We start from the raw sequence: 20,633 nt of genomic DNA, 5'->3' as shown, positions 1-20,633 counted from the left end.
GCTATCAAAGATACTAGGAACCCTGGTATCCGCCATTGGCATAGTTCCTTGGGCCAGTTTCCATATCAGGACACTGCAATGGTTCCTGTTCCCTGCTCAACGGACCAAGGTGAGCCATTGTCACAGGAAGGTCCATTTACACCAGAAGGTCAGAGACTCATTAAAATGGTGGACATCTGCCGCGATCAGCAGAGGATCTCCCTTCCAGACAAGGGATCAGATCATCTTGACCACCGATGCCAGTCTTACCGGATGGGGTGCCCACATTGGAGCTCACATGGCTCAGGGCCTGTGGACGGCAGAGGAACTCACTTCAGTCAATATAAACTTTCTGGAATTGAGAGCAGTGTTCCTAGCTCTACAGACATTTGCGCCCTTAGTACATCAACAGCACGTGTTGGTTCTTACGGACAATGTGGCGACCAGGGCCCACTTGAATCATCAAGGGGGTACAAGGTCGCAGCGTCTCATGGAAGAGACAGAGGCACTATTCCGCTGGGCCGAACAACATCTACGGTCCCTAGCAGCGGAACACATCGCGGGAATCAGCAATACTCAAGCGGACTGGCTGAGCCGGTCCACATTGGATCAGTCAGAGTGGAAGCTGGACCTGGTCATTTTCCAACAGGCAGTGATGCGGTTTGGCCTTCCGATGGTGGATCTTTTCGCCAGCTCCCAGAACACACAGCTGCCGAGGTTCTTCACTCGATTCCCGCAGCCAGGAGCGGAGGAAGTCAACGCTCTCCGGACGTCCTGGCCGCCCGGACTACTATACGCATTTCCGCCAACGAATCTTATACCACAAGTAGTGGAGAAACTACTGCGAGAGAGGGCGGAGGTGTTGTTGGTGGCCCCACACTGGCCTCGACGGCCGTGGTTCTCCGACCTGGTGGCACTATCGATGTCACCCCCTTGGAGGATCCCGGACCACATGATATCCCTCAGTCAAGGGGAACGTCAACATCCCGATCCCCAGTGGCTTCAACTGACCGTTTGGCACTTGAACGGGTCAGGTTACAAGGATTGAAGCTACCAGAGAAGGTCATAGACACTATGCAGGCTGCAAGGCGTCCATCTACTTCTCGGATCTATCAGACAACATGGGCGGCCTTTTGCAGTTTCTGCGACAAACAAAACGTCAACACTGAACAGGCGTCGGTCATTACAGTTCTGGAGTTCTTACAGACTGGTCTTGATCGAGGACTAACACCCAACACTCTGAAACGACATGTGGCGGCTCTCGCGACTATGATACGAGTGGAGGGAGTTCGCTCCTTAGCTTACCATCCTTGGGTGAAGGATTTTCTACGGGGAGCAACAAACCAACACTCTCCACCGATTCGGAGGTTCCCCTCGTGGGATCTTCCATTGGTTCTCAGAGCCTTGACTAAACCACCGTTTGAACCTATGAGATCTATACCGTTGAGACTATTGTCACTTAAAACAGCCTTCCTAGTGGCCATTACGTCAGCGCGGAGAGTGTCAGAGTTAGCTGCCCTATCGGTACGACCTGACCTCTGTGTATTTTATCCAGACCGAGTAGTGCTGAGATTGGACCCTTCATTCATTCCGAAGGTCAACTCAGAGTTTCATAGGAAACAAGAATTGATTCTTCCAGACTTTTGCACCCACGGCAGTCACCCGTCGGAATTAAGGTGGCATAAGATCGATGTGCGCCATGCGGTCAAGATTTACATCAGACGCACAGAAGCTCTTCGGAAATCGGAAAAGTTGTTTGTTTCATTTGCTTCGGATAAAGAGGGACTTGGAGTGTCATCAGTGTCCATTAGTCATTGGATCAGGGAATGTATTGCGGAGGCATACAGGGCCCGTAACCAACCAGTACCAACAGGAGTGACTGCTCACTCAACGAGGAGTGCGGCGACCTCAGCGGCCTGGGCTACCCAGGCGTCCATAGATGACATCTGCAGGGCCGCAACGTGGTCGGCACCATCAACTTTCATACGACATTATAAGTTGGACTCTTTTGCCTCAGCAGAGGCGGCTTTTGGGAGACGTGTTTTACAACGAGTTTGTTTATCTCCAACGTCCCTGACAAGACCTTCTCCCTCCCATGGGCCGTAAATCTCTGGTATATCCCATGTTGGACTCTCCTTCCAGATGCAATGGAGAAGAACCGTTGTACCTACCTGAACGGTCTTCTCAGTGCACTGGAAGGAGAGTCCAAACCCACCCAGTATAGTTATGGGTACAGGGACGCCGGAGTGGTCAGTTTATCAGTTATGGGTTGTTATAATAAAATTTGGTTATCCTCTTACTATGGTTTTTTCGTTTTTAAAACTGGCTCATGGGGAGAGCAGAGGGGGCGGTGCTAGATTAATATGTAAATCTAACTCAGTCTCTACCAATAGGATTGGAGTAATACCCATGTTGGACTCTCCTTCCAGTGCACTGAGATGACCATTCAGGTAGGTACAACGGTTCTTTCACTATTGTTGTTAGCCACCCCGAGTCTATGGAGAGGGGCGGCATACAAATCTAATAAATAAATAAATAAATAATAAATAAATAAAATAAAAATAAAATATACAAATTACGGCTTGATAAGAATTCTTTTTATAAAAACATCTCCCTCTAGCACAGTACTTCTCTATTAATTTCTGTTACACCCCCCTCCCCAAGAAAGAAGTAAACATTTTGCGGCCTCCAATTCTCCACTGGGACGATTGTTTATAACATTCAGCACATTTTTGCTGAAAAACCTCAATCAGTTTATCAGCGTGATTGGAGTGTAATGTAATTTATTTGACTTCATGCATTCTGCTGACAACATTTTTAGACACAGTAAACATATTGGTCTCTCCTCGTCTCCCACTGTAGTCACAGTGAAGCCAAATGCTACATATGCTTCACCATATTTCCTTGTCTTAGCTTTTGGGAGACTTGTGTTTGTCTCGTTATCTCTGTCTCCTCCTTTCTTTTCATTCCTGTTAAATATTTTCCCATGGTGTCTCTTAAGGGTTTGTTATCTGCACTTCATATCTCCTGCTCTGTGCTGTGTGCTATTGTTCGGTGCAAAAAACCCCTACTCCCTGTGGCAAAAAATAGCATGTTCCCCAGGGTCATGCCCCCCCGGTGGGACCCACCCCACTATTTGAGAAACACTGCAAGTGTAGCAGCAAGAATAAGGATAGAATGGATTTCTTAAAAGTAATAAAATAAATATGCTAAATAATTGTGGAGTTGGCATATTTGGGGGAAATGTTATAAATACATTGTTCTAGATTTAAGGTGCAGAAAATCTATGTTGCTTCATTAAAAATATCATTTTCATAAGTTTAAATATTATTTTAAAATATAAGCAAGTTAGGGATAATTACCAGACCATCCTAAAAAAGATAGTCAGACTCTATTTAAACATGCAATTTATCATACTATTTCAGATGGTAAGGAATTTGAAGTATTATTTCAGGGCAAAGGTTAATAGCCAAATACTGGAAATGTTTTATCAGACATAGGTAATTAATAAGGATATGTTGACACTCGGAACATAGAAATGACAAAAAGAGCAAAATACTTTCTAAATGGATAGATTTTGTTGTGGGTTTTCTTTTTCTTGGATTCACTTTTTGACTCATGTAGACTGCATTAAGAAATTAGATTTGACAATTGCAAATAATATATTGAAAGGAGTTTTATAGATAGATACTGTATATTCTACCTATTTATTGCTTTAAGATTTTAGTTCACCAAGTTTGAAGATGAGGCAGAATCACATGTTATTTTTTTTAATTACCAATTATGTAATTCTGCCCTTCATATAAATTTTTTCACAGGATGACATAACTGTGCTGGATACTTGTCATCCAAGATTAACAGGAATCAATCCACAAGAAAAACTAAAGCATAGTCTTCTATTATTCCATGGAACATTTCTATCAGGCAGTCTGCCACTTATACTAAGATATTTATTTACCTTTTTAAAAACTGGATTCCATATTTATGATACCTAGCAGCTCCCAAAGTCTTTTCAGTGGTTGTGCATGCAATTGATCACTATGTTTTATCTACAATTTACAAACATCCTAAAATGTTTTATATTATCAATAAAAAAAACTTTACTATCAAAATTTTCATCAATTCTTTTTAATGGTTGTTAGAGTTCAATATGTGGATTAAACAGGATTTGTTCCTGTGTTTTAATCTTTTATTATATTGTAAATTGTCTTAAAGGCAGGGTCTTCATAAGTAGTATTTAAAAATACAAAGTTAATGTTAACAATATTTTTAAATTATTCTATACTTAGAGCATTCTAACGTTTAAATCTAAATTGCCATGAACGATTATGTAGCATTTTCTTATTTGTCTTGAGACATTTAGATTGATAAAGCTAACCATTGATATTCTTTGTCATGTTTATTCATTTTAAATATAAAAAATAATAATGCTATTGATATAATTTAAGATGACATGTAGGCAATTGTTAAACTATTAAGGGGGGGAAATCTGTGCATCTATTTTAGAAGCAAATTAACATTTGGTAGAGTTCTCTTGGGACAATCTTTTGGCATGCTTTCAAGCTTGCTTTCTACTAGAACATATCTGAGTTAAAGCAGGTGATTTTATACTTAGTTTACATGGATATATGCAATGTGGTTCAAAAATATGAACTTGTTCATATAATGCTTAAAATCATAAGTTTAATTTACATTTTTTTTAAAAACAAGACTAAGTTGGCTAGAACAGTATCAACAGACTTTGATTTATCTGCAGAGCTCCTCTGAGCACTTAACCAGAAAAAGGATACTCTGCTGAGTAGTGTTTCTTCAAATAGGTTCTGTATTATATGATTATTTTTATTTTTATTTATTTTATTTATTTGTTTGCTTTGTCACGTAGGTATTGGTGGCATACAAAGATATATTTATCTACATGATATTTGTAAAAGAGAAACATTAGGACAGGGGACGGAAGGCACTCTGGTGCACTTATGCATGCCCCTTACTGACCTCTTAGGAATTGGGAGAGGTCAACAGTGGATAATCTAAAGGTAAAGTTTTGGGGGTTAGGTGATGATATTATAGAGTCCGATAGTGAGTTCCATGCATCAACTACTCAGTTACTAAAGTCGTATATCCTGCAGTCGAGTTTAGAGCAGTTTACTTTAAGTTTATATCTGTTGTGTGCTCATGTGTTGTTGTGGTTGAAGCTGAAGTAGTCTTTGACAAGAAGCAGATGATTATAGCAGATGATTTTATGGGCTATGCTTAGGTCCTGTTTAAGATGACGTAGTTCTAAGTTTTTTAAACCTAGGATTGTAAGTCTAGTAGTGTAGGGTATTCTGTTACGAGTGGAGAAGTGGAGGGCTCTTCTAGTAAAGTATCTCTGGACATTTAATAGGGTGTTTATGTCTGAAATGTGGTATGGGCTGTATGAGCTGTATTCAAGGATTGGTCTGGCGAAGGTTTTGTATGTTCTAGTTAGTAATGTGAGATTACCGGAGCAGAAGCTATGTAGTATTAGGTTAACAACTCTTGAAGCATTTTTGGAGATGTTGTTGCAGTGGGCTTTGGCACTTAGATCATTTGATATGAATATTCCAAGGTCTTTTATGGAGTGAGTGTTGTCTGCAAGGTCTTGTTTATTCAGCTTGTATTTGGTGTTCTGATTCTTTTTGTGCAGGACAGAGCATTTTTTGGTTGGGATTTAGAGTTCCCAGATGTTTGACCATTCAGACACAAAGTCAAGGTCTTTTTGGAGAGTAGCTGTGTTATTGATGGTGTTGAAAAGTTTGACATCATCGGCAAAGAAAACATAAGTCTCTACTCAGGTTAGATATGGGATACATTATCTAATTCTGAATTAAAGAATAACACCATTATTTTTTTAAAGTAATAAGGGTATGATTTTTGCCCCATCATACTGATATAGATTTATATTAGATAAAAATCAGGATTAGAGTTACTATAGTGGACTGAACTGAAATAGCATGGGAGTTCTCTTCTGGTATATTTGAAATAATGATGTGCTGCACTTGTTTTCTCTTAAAAACAATTCAAAGTTGGTAAAAGGTACAAGGTTGGTAAAAGTTCATGATATAAACTGAGATTTTGCCTATAAACTGTCTATAGCAGTGATGGCGAACTCATGGCATTGGCATCACCTGTGGCATGCAGAGCCATATCTGAGGGCACACGAGGCATTGTCCTATGTCAGCTCCAGCACACATGTGCCCACTGGTCAACTGATTTTCAGCCTTCTTTTTGCCCGTTTTTGCTCTCCCCGGGCTTCAGGAAAGCCGCCTGAATCCTGGGGAGGCTGGAAAAAAGCCCAATGGGCCTACCCAAGAAGGATCCAGAGACTTGCGTGTGAGAATCCACCGGGGGGGCAGTGCAGGGGGTTGTGCGCATGTGTGGGGGACAGTGCAAGGGTTATGTGCATGCATTGCATTATGGGTTTGGGCATAAACACTATGGCGTGCATGCACACCCTTTTGGCACCCAAGCCAAAAAAAGGTTCACCATCACTGGTCTATAGGATTCTCAAAAAGAAGAATAAAGTAAGATTGAGCAAAGATGTTTATTTTGTTCATAGTTTATTCACTTTGCTTCCAAGGAAAGTTCCTTTTGACACCTACATTTTGATAAAGTTATCTAATGTTTTGCTAATCATTCATTGTCTTAAGGGATGGCTCTGCGAACTATTGCGTTGGAAAGAAGATCCCTCACCTGAGAATAGAACTCTGTGGGAGAATCTGTCAATGATCCGGAGGTTCCTCAGTCTTCCTCAGCCTGAACGAGATTCCATTTATGAACAAGAAAGCAATGCAGTTCATCACCATGGTGACAGAGCTTCTCATATTATTCATGTTCCAGCAGAGCAAATGCAGGTTCGTTTACCTTGATCAATTCAATTTAGGAGTAAGAAAAAAACAAAACAATTCATTCTTAAGAGAAAATAATTCTATCTCTTCTTATTTTGTTAAATAGAAGTGTTTTAGTATGAATTAAAATACTCATGTTCAGTAGAATATGTGACTTCTTTTTTCTCAATGCAAAGTGGATAAGGCCATTGGAGCTGTGAGTTCCGCCACCTGTTTACTGGATCCGTGTCCCTCCTGGCTGGTCTCGGCCAGCAGGGAGGTGACACGGAACTGGGTCCCAGAGATTGTCAACGCTTCTTTGAGGAGGGGGTCCTTTCCGGATCCCTTCAAGGAGACACCTGTGCGCCACCTCCTCAAGAAGCCTTCCCTGGACCCAGCCATTCTTAACAACTATCGGCCACTATTCTTCAGTGGTTCTCCTCCTACCTCTCCATTCGGTTGCAGTGCGGGCTCCCTTAGTGGGGGGTCAGAGGTCAACTTCTAGGTTACACCATTGTGGGGTGCCTCAGGGGTAGGTCCTCTCCCCCCTGCTATTCAATATCTACATGAAACCGCTGGGTGAGATCATCCAGGGGCATGGGGTGAGGTATTATCAGTATGCTGATGATACCCAGCTGTACATCTTCACCCCATGTCCAGTCAACGAAGCAGTGGAAGTGATGTGCTGGTGCCTGGAGGCTGTTGGGGTCTGGATGGGTGTCAACAGACTCAAGCTATAAGACGGAGTGGCTGTGGGTTCTGCCTCCCAGGGACAATTCCATCTGTCCGTCCATAACCCTGGAGGTGGAATTATTGACCCCCTCAGAGAGGGTCCGCAACTTGGGCATTCTCCTCGATCCACAGCTCACATTAGAGAACCATCTTTCAGCTGTGGCGAGGGTGACATTTGCCCAGGTTCGCCTGGTGCACCAGTTGCGGCCCTATCTGGACCTGGACTCACTGCTCACAGTCACTCATGCCCTCATCACCTCGATGTTCGACTACTGTAATGCTCTCTACATGGGGCTACCTTTGAAAAGTGATCGGAAACTTCAGATCGTGCAGAATGCAGCTGCGAGAGCAATCATGGGCTTCCCTAGGTATGCCCATGTTACACCAACACTCCGCAGTCTGCACTGGTTGCCGATCAGTTTCCGGTCACAATTCAAAGTGTTGGTTATGACCTATAAAGCCGTTCATGGCATCGGACCAGAATATCTCCGGGACCGCCTTCTGCCACACAAATCCCAGCGATCGGTTAGGTCCCACAGAGTTGGCCTTCTCTGAGTCCCATTGACTAAACAATGTTGTTTGGAGGGACCCAGGGTGGCCCTGACCCTCTGGAACCAGCTCCCCCCGGAGATTAGAACTGCCCCCACCCTCCTTGCCTTTCGTAAACTCCTTAAAACCCACCTCTGCCGTCAGGCATGGGGGAATTGAGACATCTCCTCCGGGCCTATACAGTTTATGCATGGTATGTTTGTGTGTATGTTTGCTTTTAATAATGGGGTTTTTAGTGTTTTTTAAATTATTAGATTTGTTGTACATTGTTTTATTGTTGCTGTGAGCCGCCCCGTATGGAGAGGGGCAGCATACAAATCTAATAAATAAATAAATTAATTTGAAAAAATTAATTTTAGAAGCCTTCTATTGGCCGGTCTTCCATATTGGGTTTCCAAAGGTCTTTTTAAACTTAAAAAATAATGGATACATGTAAAATATGCTTTAAAATGAGCTCACTAATAGAATAATGTGAAGCATTTTTGTTTTCCAGAACTTTTTATATCAGCAATTGGGTGGATTGCTAAAAGTGATAACACTTTTTTTTAATAGTGCAAGACTCTCACATGTAGTCATAATTCATAAATGCATAATGTTTAGTTATTTTAGGTGTCATGGCTTTAAAATAAGTTTAAAGATACATTTAAGCACAAAGAATAGGAATAGATTTGGCCCAATTTTCTCATCCTTCTTACGGTCATTTTGAAAGTTAGGATGAGTCAATGTTTGTTTGTTTTTCCTTTAGAGCCCCTCTCCCACTACCCTTGTGAAAGGAGAGCATAGAAGCGCTTTCTTACCTGGCCTGCTGACCACTGGACCATGGCTGGGTGCTGCTCCTCAGGTGAGCTGGCACAAGATTAATGTGTAGGAGAGATATTAAGAGATTTTAGAACTTGATCAAGCGATTACCTTCCATTTATAAACAAATGAGGGTATATTACCTTTTTCAGGAATGTATGAGGCTTAAATTTATTGTAACCCATCCTGATTAGGACAATAAGGACAAGTTTTCAATACAAATTATAAATAAATTGTGTCTTTTTAAAGTCCATTCTGTTTAAAATGTGAGATTGGACTTTTCCCCCTCTCCTTTACTACAAGTAATGGTTTAGTCACTTAGATTTTCAATCATTTACTGTATTAAAAAAGCTATTTATAAACCTTACCAGAAAGTGATTTATTGAGTTTTTCAGAAGTTAGCATTAAAAAATAAAACAAATGAAGCAATTGGATAGTGGTTGATCAAAATTGTAAAAATGAAGTACAGTGTTCCCTCGATTTTCATGGGTTCGAACTTCGCAAATAGCCTATATCACGGTTTTTCAAAAAATATTTCACGGGTTTTTTTCTATATCAGTTTTTCCCGCCCAATGACGTCATACGTCATTGCCAAACTAATAATTTTTGCAACTAAATAACAAAAAAAAATGTTAATAAATAATTATGTTTATAAATATCAGGATCACTGAGTGTCTTATTCAATGGTGAGTACCAGTAATAATGGTGAGTAAATGGTTGTTAAGGGAATGGGAAATGGTAATTTAGGGGTTTAAAGTGTTAAGGGATGTCCTGCGACACTGTTCATAGCCAAAAATGGTGTATTTACTTCCGCATCTCTACTTCACGGAAATTCGACTTTCACGGGCGGTCTCGGAACGTATCCCCCATGAAAATTGAGGGAACACTGTAGTTTACAATGAGTGATTTAGCCAAATATAGTAAACAAATAATTTTACTACCAAGTGTTACTGCAAATGCCTGGAAATTATACATGTGAATGCATTTACCACATGTAGAAATAAAAGGAAATCGTTATCCAGCAATATATTTCCAGGATTTGTCCAATCAATAAAGTTTTGTTGACTTTTGCAAGTAAGACTAATATATGCAATATTTAAATATATTGTTTAAAATATTTAAAAATGAAGCCCTATTGAAAGTAATAATCATGGATGGGTACATTATTTTTTAATTGTGTATTTTTATATGAAACTTTATACTTGAGGCATTCAATTTAGTTATATAAATTAAAACCTGAATATCAATTAAAGTTGTAACTAATTCAACTCAAAAGGCATGATAAAAAAAATCCAGTATTGACTCTTCAAATACTAGCATATAAACCAAGACAGCTGTTCATATACACAAGGCTTATTACTCATAATGTATAATACTAGTAACTATTCCCAGAAGATTTTATGTTTTATACATATAGAGATACATGTTAATATAGAATTCTTCATAAAAAATTGGAACTTGGGGCACTTTAATTTTTATGAGTCCTGAACAGTATAGCCAATAGTCAGCAATAATGCAATATGGAACTCATAAGCATTAGGCCAGCTATACATTTCTTGGTGAAGAATTATTTTATGTGTCAAGATTTTTTTAACTTGGTGCTAACTATAGAAGTATTCTATAATAATTAGTTTCATGTGAGAATTTTATATTTTATAATATCTATGTCTCAGATTTTGTCATGTTTTCTCAAAATGCTTTTTAGGTAAGGTAACATTTTTTTACACACACATACCCATGCAAAACACATGCAGAGAGAGAAAAACGGAGAAAGACTTTTTTCTTACAATCCTATGAGATATGTTAAAATTTATAATTGAATGGTTTTGGGGGGGGTTTATAGACTCTAAATGACACTATTAACCCCTTCATACAGATACTCTCTTACAATTGTAAATGATAATAAATGTCATATGCAACTGTTCCTTTTTTTAAAAAAACTTCATTTTTTTAAATGTCCTTTTATTCTGTTCCCTATCACAGAATATTTCTGAGGTTATTGATTATATTCTCATTGCTAATTGTTATTCAATATAAGACTAGTAGTAAACAAAATATTTTTCTACTTGGTAAAAGTGGCATGTAGGGTTTATTACAGAAATTTAACTAGCTAAAGGTTCAGGACCAATTTGTCAATTGAAATGTAACATAAAACCAAGTGTATTCTGTTTACCGTGATCTATCCAATACGCAAGGTAGAAATGAAGTTCTATTACTTTTGAAAACTATGTACTGTAATCGCTCGGATCTGGGCAGACCTCGACTCCAATTGGATAACAGAGTCGACTGACAACGAGTCAGTCAAGGTGACTGGTGCCCGTACTTGTCCACCAGTCTGGGAAGAGTTTGATCTGGTGACACCTGGTGAAGTGGACAAGACCATTGGAGCTGTGAGTTCCGCCACCTGCTTACTGGATCCGTGTCCCTCCTGGCTGGTCATAGCCAGCAGGGAGGTGACCTGGAGCTGGCTCCAGGAGATTGTCAACGCTTCGTTGGAGAGGCGGTCCTTTCCAGATCCCTACAAGGAGGCACTTGTGCGCCCCCTCCTCAAGAAGCCTTCCCTGGACCGAGCCATTCTTAACAACTATCAGCCAGTCTCCAACCTTCCCTTTATGGGGAAGGTTGTTGAGAAGGTGGTGGCACTCCAGCTCCAGAGGTCCTTGGAAGAAGCCGATTATCTAGGCCCTGAGCAGTCAGATTTAAGCCTGGCTACAGCACGGAAACTGCATTGGTCGCGTTGATGGATGATTTCTGGTGGGCCCAGAACAGGGGTTTATCTTCTGTCCTGGTGCTCCTTGACCTCTCAGTGGCTTTTGATACTATCGACCATGGTATCCTTCTGCGCCGGCTGGAGGGGTTTGGAGTGGGAGGCACTGTCCTTCAGTGGTTCTCCTCCTACCTCTCTGGTCGGTCGCAGTCGGTGTTAGTGGGGGGTCAGAGGTCGACTTCTAGGTTACTCCCTTGTGGGGTGCCTCAGGGGTCGGTCCTCTCCCCCCTGCTATTCAATATCTACATGAAACCGCTGGGTGAGATCATCCAGGGGCATGGGGTGAGGTATCATCAGTACGCTGATGATACCCAGCTGTACATCTCCACCCCATGTCCAGTCAATGAAGCAGTGGAAGTGATGTGCCGGTTCCTGGAGGCTGTTAGGATCTGGATGGGTGTCAACAGACTCAAACTCAACCCTGATAAGACGGAGTTGCTGTAGGTTTTGCCTCCCAGGGACAATTCTATCTCTCCATCCATAACCCTGGGGCGGGAATTATTGACCCCCTCAGAGAGGGTCCGCAACTTGGGCGTCCTCCTTGATCCGTAGCTCACATTAGAGAACCATCTTTCAGCTGTGGCAAGGAAGGCATTTGCCCAGGTTCCCCTGGTGCACCTGTTGCAGCCCTATCTGGACCGGGACTCATTGCTCACAGTCACTCATGCCCTCATCACCTCGAGGTTCGACTACTGTAATGCTCTCTACATGGGACTGCCTTTGAAGAATGTTTGGAAACTTCAGATCATGCAGAATGTAGCCGCGAAAGCAATCATGGACTTCCCTAGGTATGCCCATGTTACACCAAAACTCCGCAGTCTGCATTTGTTGCCGATCAGTTTCCAGTCACAATTCAAAGTGTTGGTTATGACCTATAAAGCCCTTCATGGCATCGGACCAGAATATTTCCAGGACTGCCTTCTGCCACATGAATCCCAGCGACCGGTTAGGTCACACAGAGTTAGCCTTCTCCGGGTTCCGTCAACTGAACAATGTCGTTTGGCGGGACCCAGGGGAAGAGTCTTCTCTGTGGTGGCCCCGACCCTCTGGAACCAGCTCTCCACAGAGATTAGAACTGCCCCCACCCTCCTTGCCTTTCGTAAACTCCTTAAAACCCACCTCTGCCATCAGGCATGGGGGAATTGAGACATCTCCCCCAGGCCTATACAGTTTATGCATGGTATGTTTGTGTGTATGTTTGCTTTTAATATAGGGTTTTTAGTGATTTTTAGATTATTAGATTTGTTGTACATTGTTTTATTGTTGTTGTGAGCCGCCCCGGGTCTGCGGAGAGGGGCGGCATACAAATCTAATAAAAATAAGTAAGTAAGTAAGTAAGTAAGTAAGTAAGTAAGTAAGTAAGTAAATAAATAAATAGTGAGATGTGCTACACACCAAATTAAACAATTAGTTTATAGATATTGATTTCAGTTCTTAGTAATGAGAATGACAGTATAATGATAATCTCCATGCAAGGAAAGGGACAATGAAGCTGCCCAGTGACCATGCTCTGACACTTGGCAGCTTCCTCCATTGTCAATGTTTATACATTCAAAGTGAACATATCTAGTAGAAAATGTATTGCTGGTGAATTTTGCATAATATAACCTGTATTTAAACCATTTTAAAATATAGGCCAAAGAAGTACCTGTAATTTTTTTTTAGAATCATAATGGTAGAATGGAACATTAAGTGAGAAAGGCCAATCCCTTCCTTAAATGTCCTTTAGATACTTAAAAAGTGATATACTATCTCCTTCAATTATTTCTAAGTACTACACATACCCAGTTCTCTCCCAAGCATCTGGATTTTGATCACTTGTCTATGTCATAAGTGCGAAAAACAATCATAAATCACTATTTTCAATGCTCTTGTAACTTCAAACGATTACTAAACAAGTGATTGTAAATCCAGAATTACCTATATTGGGATTTATTTTATTTGAAAACTCTTCAGTTAATAAAATTTAAAATAGCATTTGCTTCTTAGCACTTATTTGATACCCTTAACTCATATTTAGCTTGGGATCAGAATTAAAACTCCAGAATTCTTTTCACACTTGCCACCACCTTTATGTTTAACATTTGCTTCCTAACTGAAGAACTTTGCATTTTGAACTTATTTCTCTGACATGCAAGGATCATTTTGAATTTTACTTTCCTAGGCTAATATACTTGGTGTCTCACTGAGTGATGTGTCATGTGCACATTTAAACATTTATTTTTACGTTTTCTACTATATTATAAATCCAACACTTTCATAGAACACCATTGATGAGCACTCTCTCAATATAGTTTTCAAGATAGCTGTGAGTCCACATCACATATAATCCAGTCCTAGTTATCAGTCAGAATATTTTATGACAGTTTATCAAACATTTAGGTCCCACAGAGTTGGCCTCCTTAAGGTCCTGTCGACCAAACAATGTCGGCTGGCGGGACTTAGGGGAAGAGCCTTCTCTGTGGGAGCCCCGACCCTCTGGAATCAACTCCCCCCAGAGATTCGCACTTCCCCCACCCTCCTTCCTTGCCTTCCAAAAGAGCTTAAAAACTTATCTTTGCCGCCAGGCTTGGGACTTTTATCTCTTCCCCCTGACCACTGAATGCTTTAAGTATGATTGCTGAATGTTTGATCGATAAGTTTTTCTTTTAATTGTTTTTAAATTGTAGTATTAATTGGATTTACATTATTGTTCTGTTTTTATGTATGCTGTGAGCCGCCCCGAGTCCTTGGAGACGGGCAGCATACAAACCCAATTAAATAAATAAATAAATAAATAAATAAATAAATAAATAAATAAATTTAATATCAAACATTTAATGAAACAGCATTCTGACAATATCCAATAATATTTAGTGTTATTACTATTATTTAGATTTCTAGGCCACCCTTCTCCAGAGACTCAGGGCGAATACGAAATAAGATTAATCTGGATTCTTTTTCTTGACAAATGCTGATTTTTAGTAATAACTGCATTTTTCCCAAAGCCTTAAAGATCAGTTAGGACCTGATACAGAACATAGAACATAAAGAGACCAAGTGCTCTTTAGTTCCTCATGTTCAGAATTATAGAATAACAGAGTTGAAAGGGATTTGGCAATCTTCTAGTCCAACCTTCTGCTAAAGCAGGAAAACCTATACCATTCTGGACAAATAGCTGTTCAGTCACCTCTTAAAATGCTCTTGTGATGGAACACTCACAACTTATAGAAGCAAGAATGGTTACTAACCATTCTGACAGGAAATTTGTCTTTAATTCCAGATTGAATCTCTGTTCGTTTTCCATCAGTTACTTCTTGTTTTGCCTCAGGTACATTGGAGAATATGTTGCCTCCTCCCACTTCTCTGTGAGAGCCCCTCAAATATTGGAATTCTGCTGTCATGTCATGTCAACCCTAGTCCTTCATTAGATTAGACATTCTTAGTTCCTGCAACCATTCCTTGTATAGTTTACCTTAATCCCTTTGTTGTTCTTCATTGCACTCTTTCCAGAGTCTCAATATCTTTTTTGAATCATGCTAACCAAAACTGGATGCAGTATTCCAAGAATGGTCTTACCAGTATAATATAAAGTGGTACTAACACTTCATGTGATTGCATTGGTTTTTATGGTAGCTGCAATATGTTGCTGGTTAAAGTTAAAGATCCCTCTTACAGTTAATACTGAGGCAGTTACCATCTATTCTATATCTGTGCATTTGGTTTTTCTTGCCAAAAGTAAGTGTAAAATCTTACTTTTCTTACCATTGAATTGCATTTTGTTGAATAGATATTTTTTGTTGATAGGGCATTTTGTTGGATAAGGATTCATGCATTCCTTTTAAAAAAATAATGTGACCCTATCCAGTCATCTGGAATTCCTCGTTAGAATCAGATGACATTTCCAATACTTCTCCTTCAATGGAAAATATACAGGCAGTCCTCAATTTAGGATTATTCATTTAATGATGGTTCAAAGTTACAGCTAGAAAAAGTGATTTTCAATGTGTTCTCAGTTGCAACTGTCATTTTCGTAGATCTTAATTCCTTTAAATCAGTATTACATAATTTATCAAATGCTGCCACCATTTCTCTTTTTGTTATCCAGATTTTTACATACTTATTTCTAATTCTTTTAGATCACTTGTTTGCGATCTAATGCTTTTTAGAAACTGAAAAAATGTATATTTTGTATTTTATGTTTTATTCTGTTCTTTTTCTATTCTTTCTTTACTCTATTTAGATTGATTTAGTATTTCTCTTGGTTTTAAATATAATTCAATCTTTGAATTATGAATTATATAAGATGTTTTTAGATATACATGCTGTTAAATATATAATATGTTTATGTATTCCTAGATATGATTATGATATAAGTGTTTTCATTTATGTATGTTTTTAAGGTGCAGAAAAATAAAAAACCGTATACCCCCCAAAATTGCAAATAGTATTAATGCTATTCTAATAGTACTATATGGTATTAATGCTGTTAATTAATAGTATTGACATTACTATTAATATTAATAATTGGTATTATTAATTAGTACTATTAGATTATAGACAATATAAACCAAGAAAGACAAATCTGTTCAAGAAAAAGAAAGATGATGAAAGATAAAATCAGAGGGGCTAAGCTTGCCCAGAGGCATTCTGTTTCAAATTTAACAGTGTTGTGGTTGTTTCTAAATAAAATAGGTGAAAACAATTTTTTTAATACTTTTTTAAGAAAAGTGCATTTCTCAATTTGTGTTCTTAATGTTCTCTTTCATTGTCTATCAGCAGCAGCAGTCCCAGCAACAGTCTCCCCAGCAGCAACCTCAGCAGCAGCAACAGCCCCCACCGCCAGGCCCCAGATTACCCCCAAGGCAGCCAACAGTAGCATCACAAGCTGAATCTGAGGATGAAAATCGTCAGAAGAATCGTCCACGAACAAAAATTTCTGTAGAAGCTCTGGGCATTCTTCAGAGTTTTATTCAAGATGTAGGCCTGTATCCAGATGAAGAAGCAATCCAAACTCTGTCAGCCCAGCTCGACCTACCTAAATACACCATTATCAAGTTCTTTCAAAACCAGCGATACTATGTCAAACACCATGGAAAGCTGAAAGATAATTCAGGTTTAGAAGTAGATGTGGCAGAGTATAAGGAAGATGAGTTACTTAAGGATTTGGAAGAGGGTACCCAAGACAAAAGTACGGACACACTTTTTTCAGTTAAATTAGAAGATGAGTTATCAGTAGAAGAGAACACTGACTGTAACACTGTATTGAAAGACTGATAAAAAATAGTATTTATTCAACAGCATCACTGCTTACAAATAAAAACAAAATTCCATCCTGTATACTGTCATCAACCTCTTTATTCATTGTTTGGCCTATGAACCTTCGAAAACTTGCACAAAAGTTGATAAAAGTTAAGGATAATACAGACTGCACTAGATATTTTACAAACTGCTTCAGCGATAGAAATGAAGCATTGAAGAATGTTTCATATTAATTTGTGTTCACTGGGTACATCATGTATCCAATAAGCATGATATCTGTGGGTTGTTTTTATTCTTATTGTTGTTATTATTATTCTAGAGCTTTCAGATAAGCATTACTTTGTGACTTTTAGTTTTTATTTTTTCCCAGTTATTGTTAACACTCCACACTTGATCTATGAAAGCTTAACATTTATTTAAGTAAAAGATAAAAGAAGAGTTAGTTACTCTTGCTCTCTTGTATGTTACAAAAGAACTATAGACTGTGAAATGCAGTTTAAAGTTCACATATGCCAACAAATGCCTTGTATTATATGGCACTGCCGTAACTCAGATTTTTTTTTTCAAAAGTAGGAAGTCACTGTATCTTTTTCATTTTCATTAGTTATACAAAATTTTGAGAACAAAATGTGAATCATGGTTTTTCCTATTATTTATTTGTAGATCTTTAAATATCATGTTGTAATTAATTTTAGAAGTTTCCGTTAAATGTAATATTGCTTCTCTTGTTACCATATTGGTTTTTTTTTCCTATTTATAAGTGTATTTTGATGGGCAGTAAAACAAAGTGTCTTAAAAGTTTTAAATAGAAAAAATGTGCTTTACACAGTTGCCTATAAAAAGTGCTCTATGTTATCCAAGCAATTCATACTATAAGCTTCACTCTTATTGTTGTATGCAATTTTTACTATCATGCAAATAAGCTTAGGTAAATCAAACTAATAGATCACCTTAGAAACTTATGCAATTAATGTGAAAATAATTGATGTTTGCAATGTGTCTTCCTTTGGTTTACAATCAATTTTAAAGCTACAGCTGTATAAATTTTCTGTATAAAGTTGTATTTCTTTTTTATGAGTTTATTGCTATGAAAACACCAGTTATTTTGTTACAGCTGGCTGTTTTTATAAATGTATCACACTTTTCTTTATGCAGAAATGTTCTGACTAGGAGTGGTTATTGACTGTAACTACACAATTAAAATTGTTTGTATGGTATGATGTGATAGGGTCGGTGTGCATTTGTATATCTTACAGAAATAACACCAAAAATGTGTTGGACTTTTTATTAATTATCTCAAAAGATCGTTTTCATTTTAGCAACACTTTATATCCTGGATTTTAAATTATACCAATCTATAAAATTGAATTTTGGTTTTACTGTAAAAATCATAACCTGTCTCGACTTGATTTTAAAAGTTGCCTGGCGGACAAAGATAGCAGGATATTATTGAGTCAAAAGGCCATCAGGCAAAAACATATTTACAGTTCCTGGCAGTAATGCACTTATAATGAATGCAACTGGTTTTGTTTTACAATATTTGAATTTATGATAACAATGTTTCTTACACTAACATATACACATTTTAGGATAACCATTAGGAGACACAAACAAAAGGAAGGATATATAGTCCTTTGCTAGGTAAGATTTTATTTAATACATTAATAGTGATGTTGATAAAAAAAATTATAGGGTGTTGACTTCACGTGGACTACATGTTCAGGCTTGTAGGAGCTGATGTGATAATTCAAGAGTACTAAGGAATATATTGCTTTAAAAAATAAAAGCATATCAAGTCTTAATAAAATCCATTTAAGCATTTAAATGGAAATTTAAAGCAATTATATTTCACGGCTCATGATTATTACTGAGATTTTGAGTATAATAATTCATGAAAAAGTTAAATTTTTGAACTATGTAATGTTCATGCAAAGAAAAGTGGTTTCCACTTTTGTTGAAACTTATTTCCAATTAGCTAATAGCATTGTATTACAACTACTATATTCATTCATTCATTCATTCATTCATTCATTCATTCATTCGATTTTTTATGCCACTCTTCTCCTTAGACTCAGGACGGCTTACAACATATTAGCAATAGACTTTTTAACAGAGCCAGCATATTGCCCCCACAATCCAGGTCCTCATTTTACCCACCTCGGAAGGATGGAAGGCTGAGTCAACTTTAAGCCTGTGATGAGATTTGAACCGCTGATCTGCAGATCTAGCAGTCAGCTTTAGTGGCCTGCAGTACTGCACTCTATCTCTTGCACCACCTCGGCTCTTATATTATAATTATGGCCTACAAATCCAAATGTTCGAGCATTAGATTGTGGAGAACTAGCTTAGTTTTACAAAAACAAACAACACAAAATATATTAATATATTTCCTCATTTTTGGTTTGTTAGTACAGCTAAAACAGAAATAGCAAACCTCTATATCAGTGATGGCAAACCTTTTTTTCCTCAGGTGTTGAAAGAGCATATGTGTGTGCTATCACGCATGTGTGAGTGCCCACACCCATAATTCAATGCCTGGTGAGGGCAAAAACAGCTTCCCCCATCTCCCAGAGGCCCTATGGAGGTCGGGTAATGGCCTGTTTCCCAAAATTTGGTGGACCCAGTAGGCTCCTGTTTTGCCCCCCCAGACTCCAAAGGCTTCCTTGGAACCAGGGGATGGTAACAACGCCTTCCCCATCCACCCGAGAGGCTCTCTGGAAGCCCTTCCAAATCCTTTGTTTGAGCCAAAAATCATCTGGCCGGCACACACATACATGCTGGAGCTGAGCTAGAGCAATGGCTCACATGCCAGAAGATATGGCTTTTCAAGCCACCTGTGGCACCCATTCCATAGGTTCGCCATCACTGGTCTATATGCTTTAGTTATCTAGAGTTCAGTGTGTCATCCAGAACTTAAAACTGTTTTGTCTTAACCATGGATTGCTTACACCAACTCATAGTTTATGATTTTAAATTGGCTTCTTTTGCCCAACCAAAGATGAATCAGTTTGACACTGGAATATAGGACAAATAATAAAACAAGGAAAATACAGTTGCAAGTATTTTTTGGCAACTTGACTGTGGCAATTAGGAGGTTTAATTAAGTTTAAGAAGAAAAAAACTGGTAAGTAAAAAACAATTGGAAAGCCTGGTTTTAGTTGTTTTCAGGAATTTTCTTCACATATGTCTATAAATATATAGCCGAGGCTAAAACAACATCTCTCAGCTGTGACTAGGAGGACTTTTACACAGGTCCTATCTGTGGCTAGGGGGGCTTTTGCACCAATTGCAGCCCTATCTGGATAGGGAGTCTCTTTCACAGTCACTCATGCTCTCATTACCTTGAGACTCAGTTACTGCAATGCGCTCTACATGGGGCTATTCTTAAAGAATGTTCTGAGACTTCAATTAGTCCAGAATATAGCTGTGTGATCTGTTATGGGTACACCTAGATATATCCATATAACTCCATCACTCCATGATCTGCCCTGGCTTCTGATTGGACTCCGAATCCAATTTAAGGTGGTGATTATTACCTATAAAATCCTACATGGCTTAGGACCAGATTTCTTATGGGACCATCTTTTGTCTCACATATCCCAGTGATCTATTAGATCCTACAGAGTCGGCCTTCTCTGGGTCCCATCAGCCAAGCAATGCTGACTTGTGGGATCACAGGAAAGGCCTTCTCTGTGGTGGCTCCAGTCCTCTGGAATCAACTC

At 38.9% G+C, this 20,633-nt stretch overlaps 1 protein-coding gene and 1 long non-coding RNA gene across 18 annotated transcripts in view; one reads left to right on the top strand and one right to left on the bottom strand.

Annotated features, from left to right (window-relative positions):
* The window catches only part of SATB1 (SATB homeobox 1), a 186,222-nt gene extending 168,091 nt beyond the window's left edge, over positions 1 to 18,131 (top strand). For 9 of the 17 annotated variants that reach the window (XM_070727232.1, XM_070727237.1, XM_070727242.1 and 6 more), the window contains 3 exons: positions 6,648 to 6,851; positions 8,851 to 8,946; positions 16,429 to 18,131. In XM_070727232.1, the coding sequence (XP_070583333.1) occupies positions 6,648 to 6,851; positions 8,851 to 8,946; positions 16,429 to 16,926 (798 nt within the window). In that variant the 3' untranslated portion in view covers positions 16,927 to 18,131. The remainder of the gene's footprint in view (positions 1 to 6,647; positions 6,852 to 8,850; positions 8,947 to 16,428) is intronic. The other 8 variants (XM_070727244.1, XM_070727245.1, XM_070727243.1 and 5 more) reach the window with 3 other exon arrangements.
* On the bottom strand, positions 6,541 to 8,954 carry LOC139153393 (uncharacterized). The gene is made up of 2 exons (XR_011556811.1): positions 8,903 to 8,954; positions 6,541 to 6,861 (listed from the first exon to the last, which is right to left on the bottom strand). It is a non-coding gene; the product is annotated as an uncharacterized lncRNA (long non-coding RNA).
* Positions 18,132 to 20,633: the final 2,502 nt, after the last annotated feature.

Source organism: Erythrolamprus reginae, chromosome Z, assembly GCF_031021105.1.
Source record: "Erythrolamprus reginae isolate rEryReg1 chromosome Z, rEryReg1.hap1, whole genome shotgun sequence".
NCBI classification, from domain to species: Eukaryota; Metazoa; Chordata; class Lepidosauria; order Squamata; family Dipsadidae; genus Erythrolamprus; species Erythrolamprus reginae.
This window is presented reverse-complemented; position numbering and strand designations above follow the sequence as displayed.